A 24,443-nucleotide genomic window follows, 5' to 3' on the forward strand; every position below is an offset into this window, starting at 1 on the left:
TTCTCATGCCCTAAGATGTTCCCTTAGGTTAACTCTTTGTAATATGGTTTTAAAATACGAGTTTAAAAAGCTCCACTACAATATGGTTTATGGGATTTTACTGAACTATCATTTGATTAGTATACCTATTATGGTTTTATCGTACTGATGGAACACACTAGGCATCCTATTCGACCTCATGAAAATGTGATAGTATGAAAGGTTTCTTATGAACTGAGATTCATGGCTTCTACTCGATGAACTTCTAAGGGAACCCCAAATTATTCCGCCCACTGGTATACGTATGATTCAATAAGGAAATTATGGTTTTTCAATTATCTGCATGTCATGTAGCATCATCTGGTAGTTCTGTATTACTGAGCTTTTCGAAGCTCACTCTATTACTCATCATTGCAGGTTTAAAGAATTGTACCAGTATCACTATCAACATCAGTAAGGGAGTTTTTCGGTGTTGCTTACAGAGTATAGTACATGTGTTTAAGGGGCATGTAATTGTATTTTGATTTATATACGAGTCTGGAAATCTGTTTTATTTCTGCATATTGATAAATCATTTTATAAGTTACATATTTTAATAAAAGTTTTAAATTTTCCGCCATTTTTACAATGGGTCTCTCCGGTGGACCTAATGTGACACCCCGGATCGGATCGGGCTATCCTCATCGGTCTGGAAGGTTACAACCTCATTCTTTCCATCAACAATTACATACACACGCATATATATATATATATGTGTGTGTAAACTTATCTATTTCTACAATTTTGTTTTAGTCGTTCAATCATATTTTCTTTTAAAATTATATCTAATATTACGTTTTAGTTCTATTTTGATTACCAGTCGTTAAAAATGAACGATGATGTTGAATTATCGCCATAAGAGAATGTCACGTCATCGTTGAAAAAAATTCATATCAACAACACTATTTATTTTTTAGCGGTAGGTGACCAAAATGGAATCAAATCGTAATATTGATATAATTTAAAAAAAATAATTTGGTGACCAAGACAAAACCATATGAATAGATGAGTGACTAAATATGTAACTTATCATATATATATATATATATATATATATATATATATATATATATATATATATATATATATATATGTGGAATGCGTCGTGAGAAATATTAGAGACGACAAATATAAAATTTCATTCGTCAGAAAATCGTAAGCAGAAAAATAACAATACAAAATTTCAAATCCTCATGAGAAACATAATGCGGAATGCATCGGATATATAATTCTGAATCACGACGAGGACGATCAAAAAGCTCAACATGTGTCCTATTTTCATCCTCGTCTAGTTCCCCATTGATTTTCAACATCCTAATCTTCTTCTTCTTTTTCCTCTTCTTCTTCGTACTCACCTCTTCTTCCATGGTCTCCGCGGGATCATCATCTTCATCAAGATCAATCCTGCCAGCAGACTCAACAGGCTGTTCAAGCTCATTTCTTCCTACAGAGAATAAGGGGCTCTTCAATCATCCTCAACTGAAATTACATTGCCATCCAAACTTATAAGAGAAGCATGAGCAATCTTGGGCCAATCCACTCCAACTTCTTGTTTGCATCTTTCACTTAAAACAGGACAACCTTCAATATGCAATCGTTTGAGGAGCTGCATGGTTTCTGGCAGACTTGATAATCGTCGGCAACGTGCGATCTCAACTTTTTCAAATGATGTGAGATCGTGCCACTCCGGTGAAGCTGTGAGATTCTCACAGTCTTTAATTATCAGATTCTTAAAAGTGTTGGCAGATCGCCGTAGAAGCCAATGGGGTAGAGCCTCCAGCTTTGGTAAATATGTAGTTTCCAATGATTGAAGGCTGAAACCTTGATGATCATCATCTTCTTTCTCTTTGAATCCCTGCAGCTCACTCAAAACAAGCTTCTCACAAATCTCAATGACTAGAGTTTGTAATGCAGTAAGATTATTCAAACCATGTGGAAGTGATACCAAGTTCTTGCAACTGGCAACACCCAATGTATGAAGAGATGTGAGGTTTTGAATCCCTTCAAACAAATATTCCAGATTATCACAGCCCCATATGATCAAGAATTGAAGAGATTTCAAGTGTTCTAATCCATGACCATTAAGGTCTCGTTGTTTTGTAGTTAATGATAAGAATATGAGACGGGTCATCTTCCTCATATCCTTAGGTAGCTCTTCAATTTGATCACAACCAGCAAAACCAAGACTGAGCAGATTCTGCAACTCGCAAATGGAGTTGGGGAGTTTCTTGATGTGGTGACAGTCACAAAGGTTGAGATACCTTAAATGCTTCAAATTACCAATCCAGTTGGGCAACACCTCGAATGCAGACCCAAAAAGATCAAGCACCCTCAAACGTTGGAACCTACTGAGACAATTTTCATCCAAGGATTTGCTGGTTGCAGTCTTTCCCATATTTGTAAACCTTAGTGTACGCACATGTCCTAATTTACCAAGGAAATCGGAAGCACTTTCGTTGGAGGAATCGGAGTTTATGAGGCACACATGCCGGATACTTGGGGCAATCTTTTGCTTGAAAGTGTTTTGTCGTAACTGGTTTTAGTCCGGGCACGAATTATTACTTGACGGGAAAATTGATGTGAATAAATGGTTTTGAAAATAATTTGGGAGTCGCCATCGGCCTTTTGGGTCAGGTAGGTCGAATACCTAAAAATTATCTTTTAACAGAGTTTTTAAGAAAACATCAGTTAAAAGATGAATTGATCTGCGTTTATAACCAAAAATTCTTTCTTTTTAATAATAAAAAGGGATTCGTGGTCGGTTACGTTTAGGGAAGGATTAGCACCCCTACAACGCCCAAAATTGGTACTTTTTAATTATAAATTGTCTCTATTATTAGAAATTTAAAAATTCAAAATATATTTAATTTATAATCCTATTATTTCAAAATTATAATTATGAGAAAAAAGAAAAAAAATAATTTATATATTTATAAATAAAATATTTATTTATTTAGAAATATCAGAAAAGGACTTCTAGGTGCCTTAAGACAGCTCTTTTCTTCGATATTAATAAATATTAATATAATAATTTAAATAAAATTATAATTTTTTTATAATATTTAATTTTAAAATACCAGAATAGGACATCCAGTTGTATTAAGACTGCCCTTTTCTTCGATATTGAAAAATAAATAAATAAATATTAAAATATGATAAAAATAATTTATGTAAAAAAACACATAAATTATTATTTATTATATATATATATTTATATGACTATATAATATTAATAAAAATAATATTTATTTATATAAACAAGTAAAATTAAAACGATAAAAATACAATTAGAACTATATATTTAAAAGCAGTAAAATAAATGAAAATTTTTAAAATTAGTGACTAAATTATAATTAAATTAAAATTAAAAACCTAATTCAATATTAATTAAAATTTTAGGGATTAAACATGTTATTTTCCTTATTTATTAATTTAGTGACTAAAATAAAATTATATAAAATTCGGATATTAGATTAAAATAAATTAAAACATACTATTCAGATTAAAATATTAATTATTAAAATTAACGGACTAAATCTGTTATTTACCCTAAATATATTATTTTAATACAAAGGACTAAAATAAATAAAATTAAAATTAAAGAACCGAATTAAAAGGATTATAAATTGATTTAGTGACTAAAATGGAATGTTTACAAGTTAGGATGACTGCGGACGGGATTTAACCTTTAAAAATTAAACAAATAGCCCTCCCCGAAACGACGTCGTTTGGGAAGGGCTATTTAAGCCCGAAACCGGCTGGCCCTTCGGGCCATCTCTCATTTATTTTTTTTATTTCTCTCTCTAACTGAGAGAGAATAAAAAGCTCTCCCTTCTCTCTAGCTTCCCTCATCGGAGGGAAGCCGGTCACCGGGCGGCAGTCGTCTGCCGTCGTGATTCTCACCGCCGGCCACCGCATCCGGTGGTCGGAAAAATCTATTTTTACACCACAATATAGATCGGACCGTCCTAATGACGGTTCCAGTGATCTTTTCTTCTAATTAGCTCCCGATTGGAGCAAATCTAAGAAAGTACCTTCGATTTTCGAAGGTTTTGGTGAGGTTCGGCGGTCGTGGCTTCCTCGGTAAGCTTCTCTTTTTTTTTGTTGTTGTTGTGTTGTTGCTTTCTGTTTTTTTTGTTCTCTGTTTTTGCTGGGGTTTTTTTTTTGCTTGCAGGGGAACTGAGGCTTTATAGCCTCAGTGTGGCTCTCGTCGGACCGGTCTGAAGGATGAAACGTTCGGTGAGTCACCAAAGCTATGCTGGTGACTCACCATAGAGGCGACGTGGACAGTCGGGGTTGTGGCAGCAGAGCTTCTGGAGGCTTCTTCGGGGCGGCTTCGTGGCATTGGTGGAGTGTAGGCAACGGACGTGTGGCCTTCTGGAACCAACGGCGGTGGCTGAGGACTTCTGGAGGCGGCGGCAGCAGTAGTGCTAGGGTTTAGAAACCCTAGCTAAAACCCTAAATTGGTTTAGGGTTTCCTTTTGGGTCTGGGCCGATTCTGGTTGGGCTTGGGATTTGGGCTTGTAAATTTTTTAATAATAATAATAATAATATATATAATAATAATAATAATAATAATATAAATAATATTTAAATGAAAAAAATGAGTATCTTCAGCTGCCCCTCTTTGTTTATTCTTGTGTTAATAAGAATATAGCAAAGACGAAAAGATAATAAGTTTTTTTTTCATTTGACTTTACTTGATTATGATGGAGATGTTGATCTAATTCTTCTTTGGGATTAGTTCTTCTCATTATGAACTTTTCCACTGGGGATGATGTTGACCTATTTCCTTCTGTGATAGAGTCATTCAAAAGATTGAATAAGCTCTTCTCATTATGAACTTCTTCTTTCTCCTTCAGATGAGTTCTTCATTATGAACTTTCTCTGGAAAGGTTGATGCTAATCTATCTGTTTCTGTGATAGAATTATGCAAAAGGTTGAATAAGATATTCTCATTGTGAACTTTTTCTTCAGATGAGTTCTTCTCATTATGAACTTCTCTGGAAAAGCTGCTCCATCAAGTGATGGATTTGAGCAAAAGGTTGAACAAATTCTTCTCATTATGAATTTCTTCTTCTTCTTCAGATTACGAGTTCTTCTCATTATGAACTCTACCTGGCAATGTTAATCCATCAAATGATGAATTTAAACAAAAGGTTGAACAAATTCTTCTTATTATGAACTTCTTCTTCCTTCTTCAGATGAGTTCTTCTCATTATGAACTTTCTCTGGAAAAGCTGATCCATCAAATGATGGATTTGAGCAAAAGGTTGAACAAATTCTTCTCATTATGAATTTCTTCTTCCTTCTTCAGATGAATTCTTCTCATTACGAACTTCCTCTGGAAAGTTTGTTCCATCGAGTGATGGTTTTGAACAAAAAGTTGAACAAATTCTTCTCATTATGAATTTATTCTTCTTCAGATGACGAATTCTTCTCATTACGAACTTCCTCTTCCTTCTTCAGATGAGTTCTTCTCATTATGAACTCGACCTAGCAATGCTGATCCATTGAATGATGGATTTAAATCTTTGCTAAAATCTTTGAAATTCCTGTTAAAAATTCAACATGGATGAAAATGAATGAAAATGCACCTATTTTTGCAAACACCTAAATATGATGCATGAATGTTAAGTTATTTGATTTCAGATTGGTGAACTGAGTATTTCTTCAGTTGTAGAAACCCAATAGATCTTTCTTCTTCAAATCAGAGAATCTATCATCTTTGACAAATGTAGATGTAGATATAATGTCACAAAACCTCTTGAGAATAAAACTCAATAGTATAAGCTCTTGAAAAGCTTGCATTCATGCAACATGTTAATTCTGATAACAACTCATCTGATTATGAAGTGATCTTTCAAGATGATTTCACAGATATCGATAGTTCTTTTAATACCGAGAAATCTTGAATTCTAATTCTGATGAGGAGAATAAACTGTTATACTTGACAAAAATGGGATTCTCAGAGGTTGAAGCTTCAATAGCCATGGAGAGATGTGGTCCAGATTCATCAATTGCAGAATTGACAGATTTTATATGTGCTGCTCAAATGGCTAAGGCTGTTGACACATTTCTTCCGGTAAAAAATGGGAAGCCATTATGCAATGATCCCAATTACAAGAAAAAGCAAAACTTGGGCTATGATTTTTAGGAAAGGAATAAACAGAAGAAGCTTGAAAAGAAGCTTCTTAATGAAGACGATCATGCAATTCATCTTTTAATTCCAATGATTGGTTCTGGGTTTTATATTAAACCAGATCAGATAACTCAAAGAACACTTCCAGAAGATGCTATGAGCACATTCATCTTCCAAATTCAATGATTGGTTTTTCGGGGTTCATACCAAACCAGATCAAATAACTCAAAGAACACTTCCAGAAGATGCTATGAGCACATTCATCTTCCAAATTCAATGATTGGTTTTTGTGGTTCATACCAAACCAGATCAGATAACTCAAAGAACACTTCCAGAAGATGCTATGAGCACATTCATCTTCTAAATTCAATGATTGGTTTTTGTGGTTCATACCAAACCAGATCAGATAAGTCAAAGAACACTTCCAGAAGATGCTATGAGCACATTCATCTTCCAAATTCAATGATTGGTTTTTCGGTTCATATCAAACCATATAAGATAACTCAAAGAACATTTCCAGAAGATGATATGAGCACATTCATCTTCCAAATTCAATGATTGGTTTTTGTGGTTCATACCAAACCAGATCAGATAAATCAAAGAACACTTCCAGAAGATGCTATGAGCACATTCATCTTCCAAATTCAATGATTGGTTTTTGTGGTTCATATCAAACCAGATCAGATAACTCAAAGAACACTTCCAGAAGATGCTATGAGCACTTGTTCTACTTGAATCTGATGAAGTGGAAATACTTCTAGGTTTCCCTAAAAACCATATACAAGGATCTGTATAGAAACATGTTCCATGGTGGTATCAATGTCCTGTCTCTTTTCTCTGGGATCAATGATGCAGAGGTTGCCTTTTACTGTCTTGGCATACTTTTGAAAATAGATGTGCAAGAACTGAATAATGATCGGTTGGAACAATTGATGAGTAGTTTTAACGGTCTTGATCTTGTGGTCGGTGGCATCCAGCGTAACAACCTTATTGGAAGAAAAAACATCATTCATGGGCTTGAAGATTTTTGTTGGTGCATTTACTTGCAATGATTGCTACAACAAACTGTCTCTTCTGCTGCTCCAATATATCCCATTCTTTTTGAATCATGGAACAGTTTAGTTGACAGTAAAACTTGTCATCTTCAACTTTTGGAATACTGTAACTAATGTTACCCTATATAACCAGAGTGCAGATAATGACTTGTTCATGGCTTTATGATGATGATTTGCTTACTTTGTATTCCATGCCTTTAAAAGTATTAACATAAAGTGATATTCAGAAATCTTTAACTTATTTCAAAATTATGTTAATTCATAGAAGAATAAATTGAATTTTCAAAAATAAATTGAATCTCAAATAGATAGAATTGTATTCAAAGTTATGGCAAGCATAAGATTGATAAAAATTCAAATGACTCAACAAATTATTAGCATAAGTATTTCTAAATTAATCAAATTGACACAATTTAGAGTAATGATGTAAGCTATTGTCTGAAAGATCTCAAACGTTGTCAAAATGCTTGTAGATGTGAAGTTTCTCCCAAACTGTCAAAATCTTAAGAGGGTTCAATCGCCAGATGCCTAATATCAATATGCATTTGAGTCGCCCATTCAGGTTTTCAACTCAAATCCTTCCTTCAATTTCCAGATGCCTAATATCAATATGCATTTGAGCCGCCCATTCAGGTTTTCAACTCAAATCCTTCATTTGGTTACAAGATGCCCTTTGCGGGTTTTCATCTTGACCCCCCTTTTTTCTTTTTTCTCTTTTTTTTAAGCATAATATTTCTTGACAGAATCCGAGTTTATTGGATTTCTCAGACTTTTTCCATCCATTTCTGCCAAGATCAATGCTCCTCCAGAAAAGGCCTTTTTCACAACGTATGGCCCTTCCCAATTAGGCATCCATTTCCCACGGAAATCTTTATGTATAGGCAAGATCTTTTTTAGTACTATATCACCCTCTTGGAATTCTCTTGGATGTACTTTCTTGTCATGAGACTTCATCATCCATTTCTGATACATCTGTCCATGGCAAATAGCTTTCAATCTTTTCTCTTCAATAAGGTTCAATTTATCAAATCTAGCTTGGGTCCATTCGGATTCATCTAATTTTGTTTCTCTCAGCATTCGAAGTGATGGAATCTCAACTTCAATTGGTAAGACTGCTTCCATCCCGTAGACTAAAGAAAAAGGTGTTGCCCCAGTAGATGTTCGAACAGTAGTTCGGTATGCATATAAAGCAAAAGGTAACTTCTCGTGCCAATCTTTGTAAGTTTCAGTGGTCTTTGTAATGATTCTCTTGATGTTCTTATTTGCTGCCTCAACTGCCCCATTCATCTTTGGACGATATGCCACTGAGTTTGCATGTTTGATCTTAAACTGTGCACAAAGTTCGGTCATCATTTTGTTGTTCAGGTTCAGAGCATTATCTGTAATGATCCTTTCTGGTAGGCCATACCGACAAACTATCTCTTTCTTTATGAATTTACAGACTGTGGACCTCTTAATATTGGCATATAAAGCAGCTTTAACCCATTTGGTAAAATAATCAATTGCCACAAGGATGAAACAATGTCCATTCGATGCTTTTGGTGTGATTGCACCAATGACATCTATTCCCCACATAGAAAACGGCCAGGGCGCTGTCATTACATGTAAAGGAGATGGGGGTACATGAATCTTGTCTGCATATATCTGGCATTTATGACATTTCCTTGCATAATCAATGCAATCTGTGTGCATGGTAGCCCAATAATATCCATATCTCATTATTTTTCTGGCCATGGAAAGACCATTTGCATGTGTTCCACATATTCCACTGTGTACTTCTTCAATGATGCTTCTGGCTTCGCTGGTATTTAAACATCTCAATAGCATTTGATCATTGCTTCTTCTATACATAATCTCTCCATCAAGAAAATATCCAGCAGCCATTCTTCTCAAGGTTATTTTATCAATTTAAGATGCATTTTGTGGATAACTTTGATTTTTGATATATTGCAGGATATCATAATACCATGGTTTACCATCTACCTCTTCTTCCACACTATAACAATGTGCAGGAATTTCATATACTTGCATTTTGATTGGCATCATATCAACTTTCTTAGTTGCCTGAAACATAACAGCTAATGTAGCCAAAGCATCTGCCATTTGATTTTCTTCTCGAGGAAGATAATTGAAGGTGACTCTCTCAAATTCTTTCACTAAGTCGAGGGTAAAATTTCAGTATTCCAACAATTTGGGATCTTTTGTTTCCCATTCTCCTCGCAATTGATACACCACTAATGATGAATCTCCATATATTTTGAGACATTTGATTTTTCTTTCTATAGCTGCTTTCAATCCCATGACACAAGCTTCGTATTCCACCATGTTATTGGTGCAAAAGAACTCCAGTCTACTTGTAAAGGGATAATAAATATTTTCTGGAGAAATTAACACTGCCCCGATTCCTCGTCCCAAGGCGTTGGATGCTCCGTCAAAGTAAAGCTTCCAAGATGCAGATGCATCATTTGTTCTGACTTCTTCATTCATGTATATGCACAACAAATCTTCATCGGGAAAATTGAAATTCAAAGGCTGATAATCATTTGATACATGACTGGCCAGAAAATCAGCTATGACACTTTCTTTTATCGCTTTTTGGTTGACATATACAATATCAAAATCAGATAATAACATTTGCCATCTAGCCATTCTGCCTGTCAAAGCTGGTGATTCCATTAAGAATTTCAAAGGATCAAGTTTGGATATCAACCAAGTAGTATGATATAACATATATTGTCTGAGTCTTCGAGTAGCCCACACCAAGGCACAATATAATTTTTCTATTGGTGGATATCGAATTTCACAATCAGTAAATTTCTTGCTCAGATAATAAATAGCTTTTTCTTTTCTTCCAGATTCATCATGCTGTCCTAGTACACATCCCATCGAATTTTCAAAGACCGTCAAGTAGAGAATTAACGGTCTATCAGGCATTGGTGATACTAAATGGGGGCATTGGATAAATATTTCTTAATAATATCCAAAGTTTCTTGACATTCATCATTCCAGACTTCAGGATTGTTCTTTCGAAGTAATTTGAACACTGGATCACATTTGTCAGTTAATTGAGAAATGAACCGAGATATATAATTTAATCTTCCCCAAAAACCTCGAACTTCTTTTTTTGTATTGGGTGGTGGAAGATCTTGAATTACTTTTACTTTATCTGGATCAATCTCGATTCCTTTTTTGCTGACCACAAATCCCAAAAGTTTCCCGGAAGTTACCCCAAAAGTGCATTTAGCGGGGTTGAGCTTTAATTGATACTTCCTCAATCTCTGGAAAAGCTTTCTCAGATTTTGAATATGTTCTTCTTCAGTTCGGGATTTGGCAATCATGTCATCTACATATACTTCAATCTCTTTGTGCATCATGTCATGAAACAAAGTTACCATGGCTCTTTGATACGTTGCCCCTGTATTTTTCAATCCAAATGGCATCACTTTATAGCAGAATGTGCCCCACATGGTTACAAATGTTGTTTTTTCCATGTCTTCATGATTCATTTTTATCTGATTATATCCTGAAAAGCCATCCATAAATGAAAACCATGCGTTTCCTGCAGTATTGTCTACCAAGGTGTCTATGTGGGGTAATGGAAAGCTATCTTTTGGACTAGCTTTGTTAAGATCTCTGTAATCCACACACATTTGAACTTTCCCATTTTTCTTCGGTACGGGAACAATGTTGGCTACCCATTCTGGGTATTTGGCTGCCTGTAGGAAACCTGCATTAATCTGTTTCATTACTTCCTCTTTGATCTGTAACAACATTTCTGGCCTCATTCGCCTGAGCTTTTGTTGGACCGGTTTATATTCTGGATTGATTGGAAGCTTGTGCATCACTATATCTGTACTCAAACCAGGCATATCTTGATAAGACCAGGCGAAGATATCTTTGAATTCTTGAAGAAGATTTATCAATTCTTGTTTTATCTGGATTGTCAGAGTAGTACCAATTTTCACCTCTTTCATTTCTTCATCTGTTCCCAGATTTACAGTTTCAATCTCTTCTTTGTGAGGTAGAATTTGTTTATCTTCTTTTTCTACCAGTCTTAATAATTCAGTAGGAACATCACATTCCAGTTCATCCTCATACCCATTGATTTCTTCCAGACATATAGGCTGCTCTAAATTTATCTCTTGATTAAATTTAGGAATAAACATGCTATTAACGTTGTGACACCTGCAAATTTAAGTCGGACATATTTCTGAAAGAATATAGTAAATTTATGAAATAAATAAATGTAAAATGTAAGAAAATGTAAAGAATGATTGACATCTAAAAATTTTGAAGAAAATTTCTTATATTCAACCTAATTTCCTTTACAAGATAACAAAAAGTTTTCATACTTTTGAGCTAAACATAAAGATTAGTTCTGAATATTACTCTGTGTTAATATTAAAACCTATAGGAAGGTCTTCAGTGGTCCAATTGTTGAGTGTTTCTCCAGGAAAACATGGGCGAATCCTATCCAAGTATTTTCCAGTCTTGTTGTCATTCCTGATCATGTTGATAAATAATCCATTCATAGCTTCTTCAACTATTCTTTGATCTTTCGTCAACTTTTCTTCTTTAAAGGCCTCAACAAGCTGTTGTTCTACATTAATTGTTCCTCCTGATCTGAATGTGGTCTTCAATTGTGGGAATTTCATGTGTTCCCAAAGGATTTCTTCCCCTTTCAACCTTGCCTTTCTATCTTCACACCTTCTTTTCATCTCTTTGTTCTTTTGCTGAAAATTGGGCTTAAATCTAAGCCCAAAACGATCTTTCTTCATCTTTATACTTACAGGAACTGAAATCCCTTGAAGATTCTTTCCTAAACCTTTCCCAGCTTTAGCTCCGATGCCTAAAGTTTGTCGTACCGTCATCTTGGTACAATCAGATAATCTGGGATATGGAATTTTGCTTCCTTCTGCAATAAAGGTTGCATTGACAAATTCAAGAGCTCGGAAAGAGCATTCGAGAGCATCATCATTGGTTTCAATATATGGAACATCACTTGTTACAGACGAAATGATTTCTTCTTCAGCTCCAACGCATATTAGTTGTCCATCAACAACAAATTTCAATTTCTGATGTAATGAAGAAGGAACGGCTCCTGCTGAATGAATCCATGGCCTCCCTAATAAAAAATTATATGTAGGGTGGATGTACATCACCACAAAGTCAATATTGTACACGACTGGTCCAATTAACAACGGTATTTCCATTTTCCCAAGCACCTCTTTTTGAGTACCATCAAAGGCTCGTACTACATTCTGATAGCTCTTCATGTGTGATTTATCCACAGGCATTCTTTGAAGTGTGACTAGAGGCATCAAGTTGAGAGCAGATCCATTGTCAATCAATACTCCTGGCAAAACATGACTATGACAATGTGTAGTGATATTCAAAGCTTTTACTGACCCCATTCCGCCTTCAGGTATTTCATCATCCGTGAACGTTATGTAATTGTCAGCGGCTATATGTCCCACAATTCTGTCAAGTTTATTGAGGGATATATCTTCAGGGATAAATGTTTGGTTGAGCATTCTCATCAAAGCATTTCTATGTGCTTCTGAATTCATCAATAGATCAAGAATAGAAATTCTCGCTTGTTGTTTGTGTAGTTGTTCAACCACACTATACTCACTATGTTTCAGGAATTTCAAAAATTCTTGAGCTTGTTTTTCTGTTACAGGCTCATTGAATACTGGAGGGGATTCATCATCAAATACTTTTTGGGGTATTACCATGGTTTTTCCTTTTGTTTTCACTTGTTCTGAAGCATTGGATGTTTCGGGAGAGTAATATCTCCCACTTCTTGTAAAGAATCCGACTTCACTTACTACTTCAGACGTCGAACCCAGACTCTGTACTTTTTCTTCTGTTTTTTCTAGAGAAACAGATCCTCCTACCATTGAAACATTGGTAGTATAATTCCAAGGTACTCTGCGAGTATCTTTGTATGGAAATGGTAGAGGAGTGGTGATAACTACTTTCGGCTTTATTGGTGCAGGAATCACCGTAGATGATTTCACATTAATGATCACAGGATCATTTGTTCTTTGACTAGGTTTAGAATCCTCTGATGAGCAAACATCATCTTCTTCTTTTTCTGGTTTTTCTTCAAAGAATTCTATCTCTCTGCTATTCATCAATTTTTGAACCAAATCCCTAAACTCAGGACAGTTAAATTTCATGCCCCTTCTCTTGATGATATTCACAATAATTCTTGCCTTCATTATGCTTTGGCCTGAATTGTTGTGGAATTATACCGGCTAAAGAGAGTTATTGGAATACCCAAACAAAAGGAGATTTAATTTCAGAAATGTTAGTTTTTGCTTTCTTTCTGTCCTCTTCCTGAATTGCATTCACGTTTTTATCTCCATGATTCGGCAATGGATGATTTGATGTAGATGGTGAATTGAATTCCAACTTTCCAGTGTTGATCAAATTTTGAACCACCCTTTTGAATGCCAAACAGTTTTCAATAGAATGACCCATAATTCCTTCATGGTAAACACAGTGTGCCTTTACATCATACCATGGAGGGAATGGTGGTTGCATGGGAACCAAAGTATAAGGCCGTATGACATCTGCTTTTAACAGCGAATCATAAATCTCAGCATATGGTACTGGTAAAGGTGTAAAAGACAACCTTTCATTTTCCTTTCGAGATCCTCTGGACTCTGCTCGATTAGTGTTTGTTTCCTCTTTCTTAACCCTTGGCTGGGTTATTGTAACACTTTTCGATGAATCCTTGTTGTAAGAGTTTGCATTGTTGATTTCATTCTCTTTTTTCCTGTATATAGGTCTTTTGGAACTAGACCCCTCATTTGATTCAATTTTGCCACTTTTCAAGACATTTTCAATGAGTTCTCCAGAAATGACCAAATCTGCAAAATTTCTGGTTGCATTCCCCATTAGATGATTTAAATAAGGAGCTTTCAATGCATGGACAAATATTACTGTGGCCTCTTTTTCTGACAAAGGTGGTTGAACTTGGGCTGCTGTGTCACGCCATCTCTGAGCATACTGTCTGAACGTTTCGTTATTCTTTTTCTCCAAATTTTGGAGAGTCCATCTATCAGGGACCATGTCTGTTACGTGGCGGTACTGCTCTAAGAATGCTTTAGCCAGATCTTTCCAGGATCTAATGTTGGCTTTGGTCAATTGAGTATACCATTTTAAAGCTGGTCCTATCAAACTATCTTGAAAGCAGTGAATTAACAATTTCTCGTCTTTCACATATCCTGCCATTCTGCGACAAAACATAGTAATGTGGGATGAAGGGCATGTGGTACCGTCATATCTATCAAATTCGGGAGCTTTGAACTTGATGGGGAGAATTAAGTCTGGAACCAAATTCAACTCACTAGCGTCAAACCCATAGAATGATTCAGTTATTTCCACGGATTTCATTCGTTCTTCTAAGCTCTTGATCTGTCTGGTCAATTCTTCATTTACTTTTTCTTTTTCATTCAGCTCATTCAAATCTGGGATTAAATGCTCAGTATTAAAATCCCCTATTTTCACATCTGATATAAGTGGATTTTTGCTTGAAGATGCAGGATCCACTTGTCGATTTTCATATGGTTTGGCTTCTTGAAATGCTGATGTGCGGGCATTGATTTGTATAGGTGTAGTACCAGAGTGATAAATTGGTTCTGGTGGAAAACCTAAAGGATACATAGGTTCTTGGTCGAAAGATACATGATTTTCATGCATTTTTCCAATGATAGCCTGCCTTTTAAACATGTCTTCTATTTTCTGCATCATGCTGTCTTGTGAATTTGCAATACTGGCTTCAATTTTTTCCAGCTTCATTCTCATTTCTGCTTGTTCTTTATTATGCTGTTCCTCAATACGTTGTATTTTATCCTCCATAATTCTCTTAGTAGCTTGTCTAGTACCGTAGTGATGTTGTATTTCTCTTTTGGCCAGAATAACTGCGATTGAAAAATCTTCTGATATTATTATAAATTTTTTCAAATTTTAATTAATGAATTTTATCTTAATAAAAAAAATCCATAAAGAAAATCATGAAATGAATAATGAATGTATGCAAAATGCATGTATGCAAAAAGGTATTGATCCCAAAAAAGTTAACTGTCATAGAACAACTTTCATCGGCATACAAAAGTTTCTTTATAATAGTTCATAACTACAGATAAGGCGTAGCTTTCCTATTAAGCTCTATAATTTCTTTCATTAGCCATGACACATTCTTTCCGAACTTAGAAACTGGATCAACGTGATGCTCAATTATTTTAGCTTCAACAGCTAGTTCCCCAACATATCTAGAAACTTCGCTCATTTGTACCATGGCCTCGAACACCATATTACTTCTTTCTTCACTTCTTTCAACATAGAAATCAGTTGACTTTTGCCATTGTTCATTAGTTCCTTCAAGAGTTTGCTCTAACTCAGTGATTCTGACTTGGCAATTGTACAGAGTTTTTTCAAGATCTCTAATGCGTCTTCGCAGTGAAGCACTTTCCTCATTACTTTCTTTGAGACCATTAGGTCCTAGACGAACCTTTTCTTGAAATAACGACTCTTCAAGTTGCAAAATGTAAGCATTAAACTCTGCATTTTTGTTTCTAGACTGATCCAGATCTTCTTCAAGTTTTGTTCGTGTTTCTTGCGTTCTTTGATTAATCTTTTGGATTTGAACATTCTTGTTTCTGTATCTTTGCATCCAATTGCTAGCCACTTCTTGCTCTACCTCAAGTTTGGTGTTGAAATTCTTTCTTTCCAACTCCCATTTTTCTTTTTCAATATTGAACTCTTCAATCTTTTGGCCTCTGACTTCAAGTTCGGCAATCAACTGGTTCATTTCAGATTCAAATCCCTTGAACATGATATTTTTCTCACCTTCAAATTTATCAAAGATGTCATTTTTCATCTCTTCTAAATCTTTGGCTTGATCCCTTTCTCTTTGCATTTCATTCATGATTTCGCGGTGTTCAGCTTTGTGTTTTATAATTCGCTCTCTTCTGTCAACCTCAAAATCTTCTATTTTTTGCTTTCCTTTCTCAAGGCTTTTGAGTAGACGGCTATTCTTTCCTTTCAGATCTTCAACTCGTCTTTTCTCGATGTTCAATTCTCTGGTCATCTGTACTGTTGATTGGCTTGGTCCTGATGCTTTCCGGGATTTATATAACTTCTGGTAATTTTTCTTTAATGCTCTGAATTCATCATCAACTTTTTCTTTATCTTCTCTCAACATTGCACATTGTGATGAATGAAAGTCAATGTCAACACCCAACATAGCTTTATCTTGTCTCATTTGCTCTAATTCTTTCGACCAGCCTTCTCTTTCTGCTTCAAACTCAGCTCTCAGGATTTCAATCTCTGATGGAACCACCTTAATGCGATCTTCCATAGAGATATCCTCTTTTTGATCTGGTAGAGGAATATTTTCATTTTTCCTGACAGATCTCCATTCCTCATAATCAGGAGTTAGCATTTCTTTTGCTGCTTTAGCTCGGATACAAAAAGTTGTTTTCCAAGCTGTAACGGCTTCCATGATATTTCTTTTATAATTTTTGCTGTGGAATGCGAACTCAGATGAATGTAATCCAGCGGTGACAGGTACAAATTGACGACCTTCATATTGTCTTATGACCAGAAGTGGTGCATATCCAATTTCTCCCCATAATCCGAGCAGCATTATCCAGTTGTAATCACCACATATGTAAAAGAATTCTCTTTGGATTTGCCACGGGGCTCGCCAAACAATGTCATTGCTTTGCAGATTTCGAAAGACATTAATCCACATATATTTCTTAATTTCTTTCGGCCATTCTTGCTCCAGAAATTCTTTTAATGGTGAATAATCCGTATTAAAGCGCCGGTATGAAACCTTTTTTGTCCTCCAGAAATGGCTACGGATCCAAACATATAACAACTGGGTACACCCTGAGAATCGTCCACCTCCTAGCTTTCTACAAGCATTTAATAATCTGAAAGTCTCTGCTAGAATTGCAGAAGCAGGATTAATCTTTTTTGGTAACTGCTCAAACAAATCTACTACTGCAGCTTCAACATATCCCAATACTTTTGGGAAGATGACCACACCATACATACCCAGTGCAAATAGATCGAATCGTACTTTAGTGTCTAGATGACTCTGAATAAGTTCTTTAATGTTGGTCCAAGCAATGCCTTCGCTTTCGCCTTTTTGTTTTGTACGGGATGCCACCCATTCTTCTCGTACTCTGGCAATCTTTGCTAATTTAACTCGAAAGGTTTGAGTTTTAATTGACTTTGAATAAATTCGATTTTCCAAAGCCCCTTCTATATGTAGCAAAGTTGTATACTCTTCAATAGTAGGGACCAAGTCCTCCTTATTGAGAGTGAAGCAATTGTACCCTGGATTCCAGAATTGAATTAGGGCTCGAAGTAAGTCATCATCAACTTCGACATAGAGCAAATATGGGATGTCTCCGTAAGTCTGATAAAACTGTAACTTTTTGTTTGAGTCCCAACTTTCCCAAATGCTTCGCAAATCTTGCATGTCATTTCTTTTTAGCGAAACTGGAGCATAACTGGCCAAGTCTGATACATAATCATCTTGCAGGCTGTCTCCTCCTTGTCTTTGTAAGTCCTCAGTCCACTGTCTTACTTCTGAGTTTAGAATTATTTGATTTGAACACTTTTTATCCATGGATGAAGGCTTTCCAATGAGATAATTAACACGAGGATCAATGCCTTTTATCCTGTATGATGCTATGCAAACAGAAGAAATAAAGAACACACAAAAAGAAATGAATTAGTTTATGTAATAAAGAAATTTAATAATAATATCTACCTAAATATCTTTATTTAAACATGCTTTTTCATAATAATTTAAATAATTTAAATTTACATGTAATTTAATCAGTAAGAAAATAAATAAATAAATTAAAAGGAAAGTTAGCATTCATTTATCCTGTGTGTACACTTATTTTGGATAAAATTTTGGCATGACTTCCGATCGGAATAGTTTCTAGGGTTTATTATATGCAAGGTTTCAGATCTAAGAATAAAGGTACCCGAATTGTCCTTGTTAGTGCCCCCTTGGGTTGCTAACCCTCAATCCTAGTCCATCACAGACTAAAGTGGATCGAGTTCAATTCGAGGGGATACATTTCTCTATGCCTGACACGGAGAATAAATTATCACGAAGACATAGAGCATATGAACCCCGAAAGTTACTTGCTAGGTCTGACACGGAGAATAAATTCTCACGAAGACGTCGCTTTCACTCCCACTTAAAAGGGACAAACTCAATTATAGAGCTTTATGTTATGCAATGCAAGTGTTGTGTGTGAGGAGAAATGTTCAAACCTCTGACAGAAAAATAAATAATGAAATAAAATACTTGCAAATAAAATGAAATATTAATAAGAAAATATATAAATACTATGAAAATAATAAATATATAAAAAATTTGAAAAGAAAGAATTATAAATAAAATATATGAAATTTTAATTTATAATTAATAGAGACAATTTATAATTGATTTTAAAAGTTTGACCAGATCCCCAGCGGAGTCGCCAAGCTGTCGTAACCGGTTTTAGTCCGGGCACGAATTATTACTTGACGGGAAAATTGATGTGAATAAATGGTTTTGAAAATAATTTGGGAGTCGCCATCGGCCTTTTGGGTCAGGTAGGTCGAATACCTAAAAATTATCTTTTAACAGAGTTTTTAAGAAAACATCAGTTAAAAGATGAACTGATCTGCGTTTATAACCAAAAATTCTTTCTTTTTAATAATAAAAAGAGATTCGTGGTCGGTTACGTTTAGGGAAGGATTAGCACCCCTACAACGCCCAAAATTGGTACTTTTTAATTATAAATTGTCTCTATTATTAGAAATTTAAAAATTCAAAATATATTTAATTTATAATCCTATTATTTCAAAATTATAATTATGAGAAAAAAGAAAAAAATAATTTATATATTTATAAATAAAATATTTATTTATTTAGAAATATCAGAAAAGGACTTCTAGGTGCCTTAAGACAGCTCTTTTCTTCGATATTAATAAATATTAATATAATAATTTAAATAAAATTATAATTTTTTTATAATATTTAATTTTAAAATACCAGAATAGGACATCCAGTTGTATTAAGACTGCCATTTTCTTCGATATTGAAAAATAAATAAATATTAAAATATGATAAAAATAATTTATGTAAAAAACACACATAAATTATTATTTATTATATATATATATTTATATGACTATATAATATTAATAAAAATAATATTTATTTATATAAACAAGTAAAATTAAAATGATAAAAATACAATTAGAACTATATATTTAGAAGCAGTAAAATAAATGAAAATTTTTAAAATTAGTGACTAAATTATAATTAAATTAAAATTAAAAACCTAATTCAATATTAATTAAAATTTCAGGGATTAAACATGTTATTTTCCTTATTTATTAATTTAGTGACTAAATAAAATTATATAAAATTCGGATATTAGATTAAAATAAATTAAAACATACTATTCAAATTAAAATATTAATTATTAAAATTAACGGACTAAATCTGTTATTTACCCTAAATATATTATTTTAATACAAAGGACTAAAATAAATAAAATTAAAATTAAAGAACCGAATTATAAGGATTATAAATTGATTTAGTGACTAAAATGGAATGTTTACAAGTTAGGATGACTGCGGACGGGATTTAACCTTTAAAAATTACACAAATAGCCCTCCCCGAAACGACGTCGTTCGGGAAGGGCTATTTAAGCCTGAAACCGGCTGGCCCTTCGGGCCAGCTCTCATTTCTTTTTTTTTTATTTCTCTCTCTAACTGAGAGAGAATAAAAAGCTCTCCCTTCTCTCTAGCTTCCCTCATCGGAGGGAAGCCAGTCACCGGGCGGAAGCCGTCTGCCGCCGTGATTCTCACCGCCGGCCACTGCATCCGGTGGCCGGAAAAATCTATTTTTACACCACAATATAGATCGGAACGTCCTAATGACGGTTCCGATGATCTTTTCTTCTAAATAGCTCCCGATTGGAGCAAATCTAAGAAAGTACCTTCGATTTTCGAAGGTTTTGGTGAGGTCCGGCGGTCGTGGCTTCCTCGGTAAGCTTCTCTTCTTTCTTTTTTTGTTGTTGTTGTGTTGTTGCTTTCTGTTTTTTTTATTCTCTGTTTTTGCTGGGTTTTTTTTTGCTTGCAGGGGAACTGAGGCTTTATAGCCTCAGTGTGGCTCTCGTCGGACCGGTCTGAAGGATGAAACGTTCGGTGAGTCACCAAAGCTATGCTGGTGACTCACCATAGAGGCGACGTGGACGGTCGGGGTTGTGGCAGCAGAGCTTCTGGAGGCTTCTTCGGGGCGGCTTCGTGGCATTGGTGGAGTGTAGGCAACGGACGTGTGGCCTTCTGGAACCAACGGCGGTGGCTGAGGACTTCTGGAGGAGGCGGCAGCAGTAGTGCTAGGGTTTAGAAACCCTAGCTGAAACCCTAAATTAGTTTAGGGTTTCCTTTTGGGTCTGGGCCGATTCTGGTTGGGCCTGGGATTTGGGCTTGTAAATTTTTTAATAATAATAATAATATATATAATAATATATATAATAATATATAATAATAATAATAATAATATAAATAATATTTAAATGAAAAAAATGAGTATCTTCATGTTTACCAAACAACACTCGTTCTTTGCTACCAATAAGGCCAGATCATGTAAAAGATCATGCATTTTGAATACACTATAAAGAAATGCCACCCTAAAATCTTGAAAAAGAGATCTTGACGACAGTTCGTTCAAATACTGCCTACCAATATCAAACGGATTTTCATTTTCATCCGATGATTCAAGCAGACCATGAGCCATCCAAAATGAGATTAACCCAAACTCGATAAATTCATAATCCTTGGGGAAGAGTGAGCAATAAGCAAAACATTGCTTCAACCTAGGAGACAGTTGATCATAACTTAGTTTCAGAACATAAACCATTTCATCATCTTTCTCCATTAATCTCCAAGTCTCACTATTTTTCACAAGTTCCCACTCCCGCTCTGCAGTTTTGGAGAAAAGCATACTCCCCAATGTCTTCAGTAGCAGTGGAACTCCATTGCATTTCTTGACAATTTCCTCGCCAATTTCCACAAGGTTTGGATGTTGTTTCTCTTCCCCTTTCTTGAAAGCAAATTTGAGAAACAAAGATAAAGATTTGTTGTAAGGAAGAGCTTTCAAATTGTGTGGGGAGACTGTACCTGTGATCTTTGCTACTTTATTGCTTCTAGTGGTAACAATGATTTTGCTTCCGGTAGCTCCTCCGGGTAATAGCTGTTTCAGTTCCACCCATTTTTTGTTATCTTCATTCCAGACATCATCTAACACAAGCAAATACCTTTTACCATTCAAGCAGTCTCGCAATGCCATCTGCAATTGTTGCAAGTTCATGCTTCCAAGGTCTCCATCACCACCCATTTCGGCTTTAAAGGATTTAACGAATTTTAGCACCAATAGTTGCAGATCAAAATCTTCGGAAACGCACACCCAGAGTTTCAACTCAAAGTGATTATGCACACAAATGTCATTGAAAACCAGTTTGGCAAGAGCCGTTTTCCCCAGACCTCCTAATCCAACTATGGCAAGCACCGGTATGTCTTCCTCACCAGCTGGATCATCTTGCGTTAACATGTTCACAATTTTTTGTTTCTCGTCATCTCTGCCAATTACCTCCGATGCTTGCACGAAGGAGTGGGTCTCCCTGTCGAAGCGCCGGTCATGCCTTGACCAATCATATATCTCTGTGAGATGAAAGTTGTTTTTCAACTCAGGAAGATCATGGAAGGTCTGTAGTACTTCTTTAATCTTTTGGGCCATATTAAATCGAAAAGCAAGTGGGTTTGAACTTGAAAGGAAATAACCTACCTTCTCTCCGATCCTACTCTCTTTCCGATCTTGCTTCCTCAATGCTTCAATCTCGAATTCATCCAATACATCTTCTGTGTCGTAACAGGCGTCCCTCAGCCTTTGTAGCCAAACCCGGAGTTGATTCCGATGAACCTGTTTCTCTTCAGCATCTAAAAGCACAGCTTTGATGGTGGTTAACGTGCTTTCAAGCTTTTCAAGGTCCGCCCGAATGCCCCAAGCTAGGCTAATTTCTTGGCGAGCAAGATCGCATAGTTTCGAAATGACGTTTTCTGCAACGTTAAATACAAAGGATTCGGCCATGATTTAGACAAGGAAAAGAGAAATATTTGAGGGAAATGGATAGAGAAATGTAAAGCAAACTTGTGGTTTTGCAATGGTTGGTTTTATGTGGAGCTTGGGATTAGGTTAGTAGAACAATTTTTTTACTTTTATTGTTTGTGTGGAACGTGTTGCTTTCAATGCATAGAATATAATAGTGTCATTATTAAGACATAATTATAAATATAGTTATTTCTTAAGTTTTTCTTATTTAAACCTTACGAACGATCAATGTCAAATGATTTAGAATTGTTTTTGAACACATATTACCTTATAATAATTAATTAATTAATTAATTGACTCTATTCCCATATATAATGAGATAAGAGAGAAGTAAGGTAGTAGGTTGCCCCCAACGCTAGGTTGAGAGCAACATTTGTAAAAGAACTCCGACAATTATGAATTTAGTACAATTATTATTATTTTTATCTCTCCATCTTATTATAGCTTAACATAATAATAAGAGTTGAAACTATACTTCTTTCCTCGCTTAAATGTCTAAATTTTTTCTTGATCAATTTGGGTGTCTAACCCCAATCTTATCATCTCCTTTACCCGTTACAGTTATAGTCGCCACCACCGCTATCCTTGCCATTTTTTTGTCGACCGTGGTCACCTGCAAATCGTCTTTAAAAGAAATTATATTTCATTGTAATTCCATGATAATGGAATCAAAGCCGTTGCGCAATATCTCCCAAACATCACCTGGCAGAACTCACGAAAAGGAATCAACCATTTCTCAAATCTAAGTTATTGAGCTGAGAGCCAGTAGTGAGCAAATTAAAACCCATACAAAGAAAAACAACATAAATGGATCAAAATCATAAACTTCCCTCAGAGGGAATATGTGATTGTTTTTCAAAGTCCTATTTTGCTTTTGCGTCAATGGAACTCAAAGTCCTATTTTAAGAGTTATATGCGACGACAGCCGACAAGGATGGGTAAGTTAGGTTAGGGATTTTGTTTTTATATATATATAATTTTAGGGAAAATAATTTTTTTAAAAATATAATAATATTTTTAAGATTTTTTTAAAAAATAAAAGTTTCAGAGTTATATTAATGCAACACAGGTCATTTAATGGAAATTTTTAACAGTCATTACGACATAGATACTTAAAATATAATTTTTATAACATTAAACATCTAAATTGACCAAAAATATTTAAACACCTAAATACAAAAAAATATATAATTTAAGTACTTACTTTTATATTAAAATTAGGGTAAATTATACAGGTCATCCCTAAATTTTATTCTCTCTCCTATTTCACTCATTGTACTTTTTTTCAATTTACTCTTTGAACTTTGACATTGCTCATGTTTTGGTCAATTTGCCGTTAATTATTTAACGGCGTTATAATATGATACATTTCATCAAAATGATGTGTTTAAAAAACTAAATTTCTACCAAAATATTGTCGTTTTGCATCTATATAAAAATTCAAACTTTCTTTCACTTTCTTTTTTTCTTTTCTTCTTTTTGTTCCTTCCATTTTCTTTCAACTTGTTCGAATTCCGACCACCGTTCGTCGCGGCCAACTAACGCGCCGACCACCGTGTCAGTCATCGTCGGTCATCGTTTATAGTAGCTAATTAGTCTCAATTTTTTTTTACCAAACGCGTTTTGTCCTCTTGAACACAAATCGGATGTCCATTTAACCTAAAAATATCTTAAACTTCATGGATCTAGCCGTTCGTCGTTTCATCATCCTCCGAAGTTGGGTCACAAATCCGATGGTTAAACCATTGAGTGATTGTATCGCCAAGCTAAACAGCTTGGAAAAATTGGACCATATGCTATACTTAAAATAGAAACATTCATTTTTTAAAATAATTTCTTGCTCATTTTCGTTATCTCAAATAGGGGTTTTTTTTTGTTACTTTCATCTTTTGAAGTCAGAAAATATTCTGAACTCAAAAAATTCATTTTAAAAAGCATTGTAAAAGTTGGGTCAACTCAATTGTTTCCCATTTTAGCTTCACTTGAAAAGTAAAGTCATTGATGAAGCTTTGATCTT

At 34.9% G+C, this 24,443-nt stretch overlaps 1 protein-coding gene across 1 annotated transcript; it reads right to left on the bottom strand.

Annotated features, from left to right (window-relative positions):
* Positions 1-1,463: 1,463 nt before the first annotated feature.
* On the bottom strand, positions 1,464-22,464 carry LOC120208584 (putative disease resistance protein RGA4). The gene is made up of 2 exons (XM_039207811.1): positions 20,858-22,464; positions 1,464-2,539 (listed from the first exon to the last, which is right to left on the bottom strand). Exons 1-2 carry the CDS (start codon positions 22,403-22,405, stop codon positions 1,484-1,486), a joined length of 2,604 nt encoding a protein of 867 aa, XP_039063742.1. The 5' UTR covers positions 22,406-22,464; the 3' UTR covers positions 1,464-1,483.
* Positions 22,465-24,443: the final 1,979 nt, after the last annotated feature.

Source organism: Hibiscus syriacus, unplaced genomic scaffold, assembly GCF_006381635.1.
Source record: "Hibiscus syriacus cultivar Baekdansim isolate YM2019G1 unplaced genomic scaffold, ASM638163v2 tig00016637_pilon, whole genome shotgun sequence".
In the NCBI taxonomy this organism is placed as follows: Eukaryota; Viridiplantae; Streptophyta; class Magnoliopsida; order Malvales; family Malvaceae; genus Hibiscus; species Hibiscus syriacus.

Excerpts from the sequence above, each read along its gene's own strand:
- LOC120208584 (XM_039207811.1), bottom strand. The coding sequence starts at position 22,405 with ATGGCCGAATCCTTTGTATTTAACGTTGCAGAAAACGTCATTTCGAAA. Across the intron at positions 2,540-20,857 it reads ACGAGTGTTGTTTGGTAAAC|ACTTTCAAGCAAAAGATTGC; the intron begins ATGAAGATACTC and ends TTACGACAAAAC.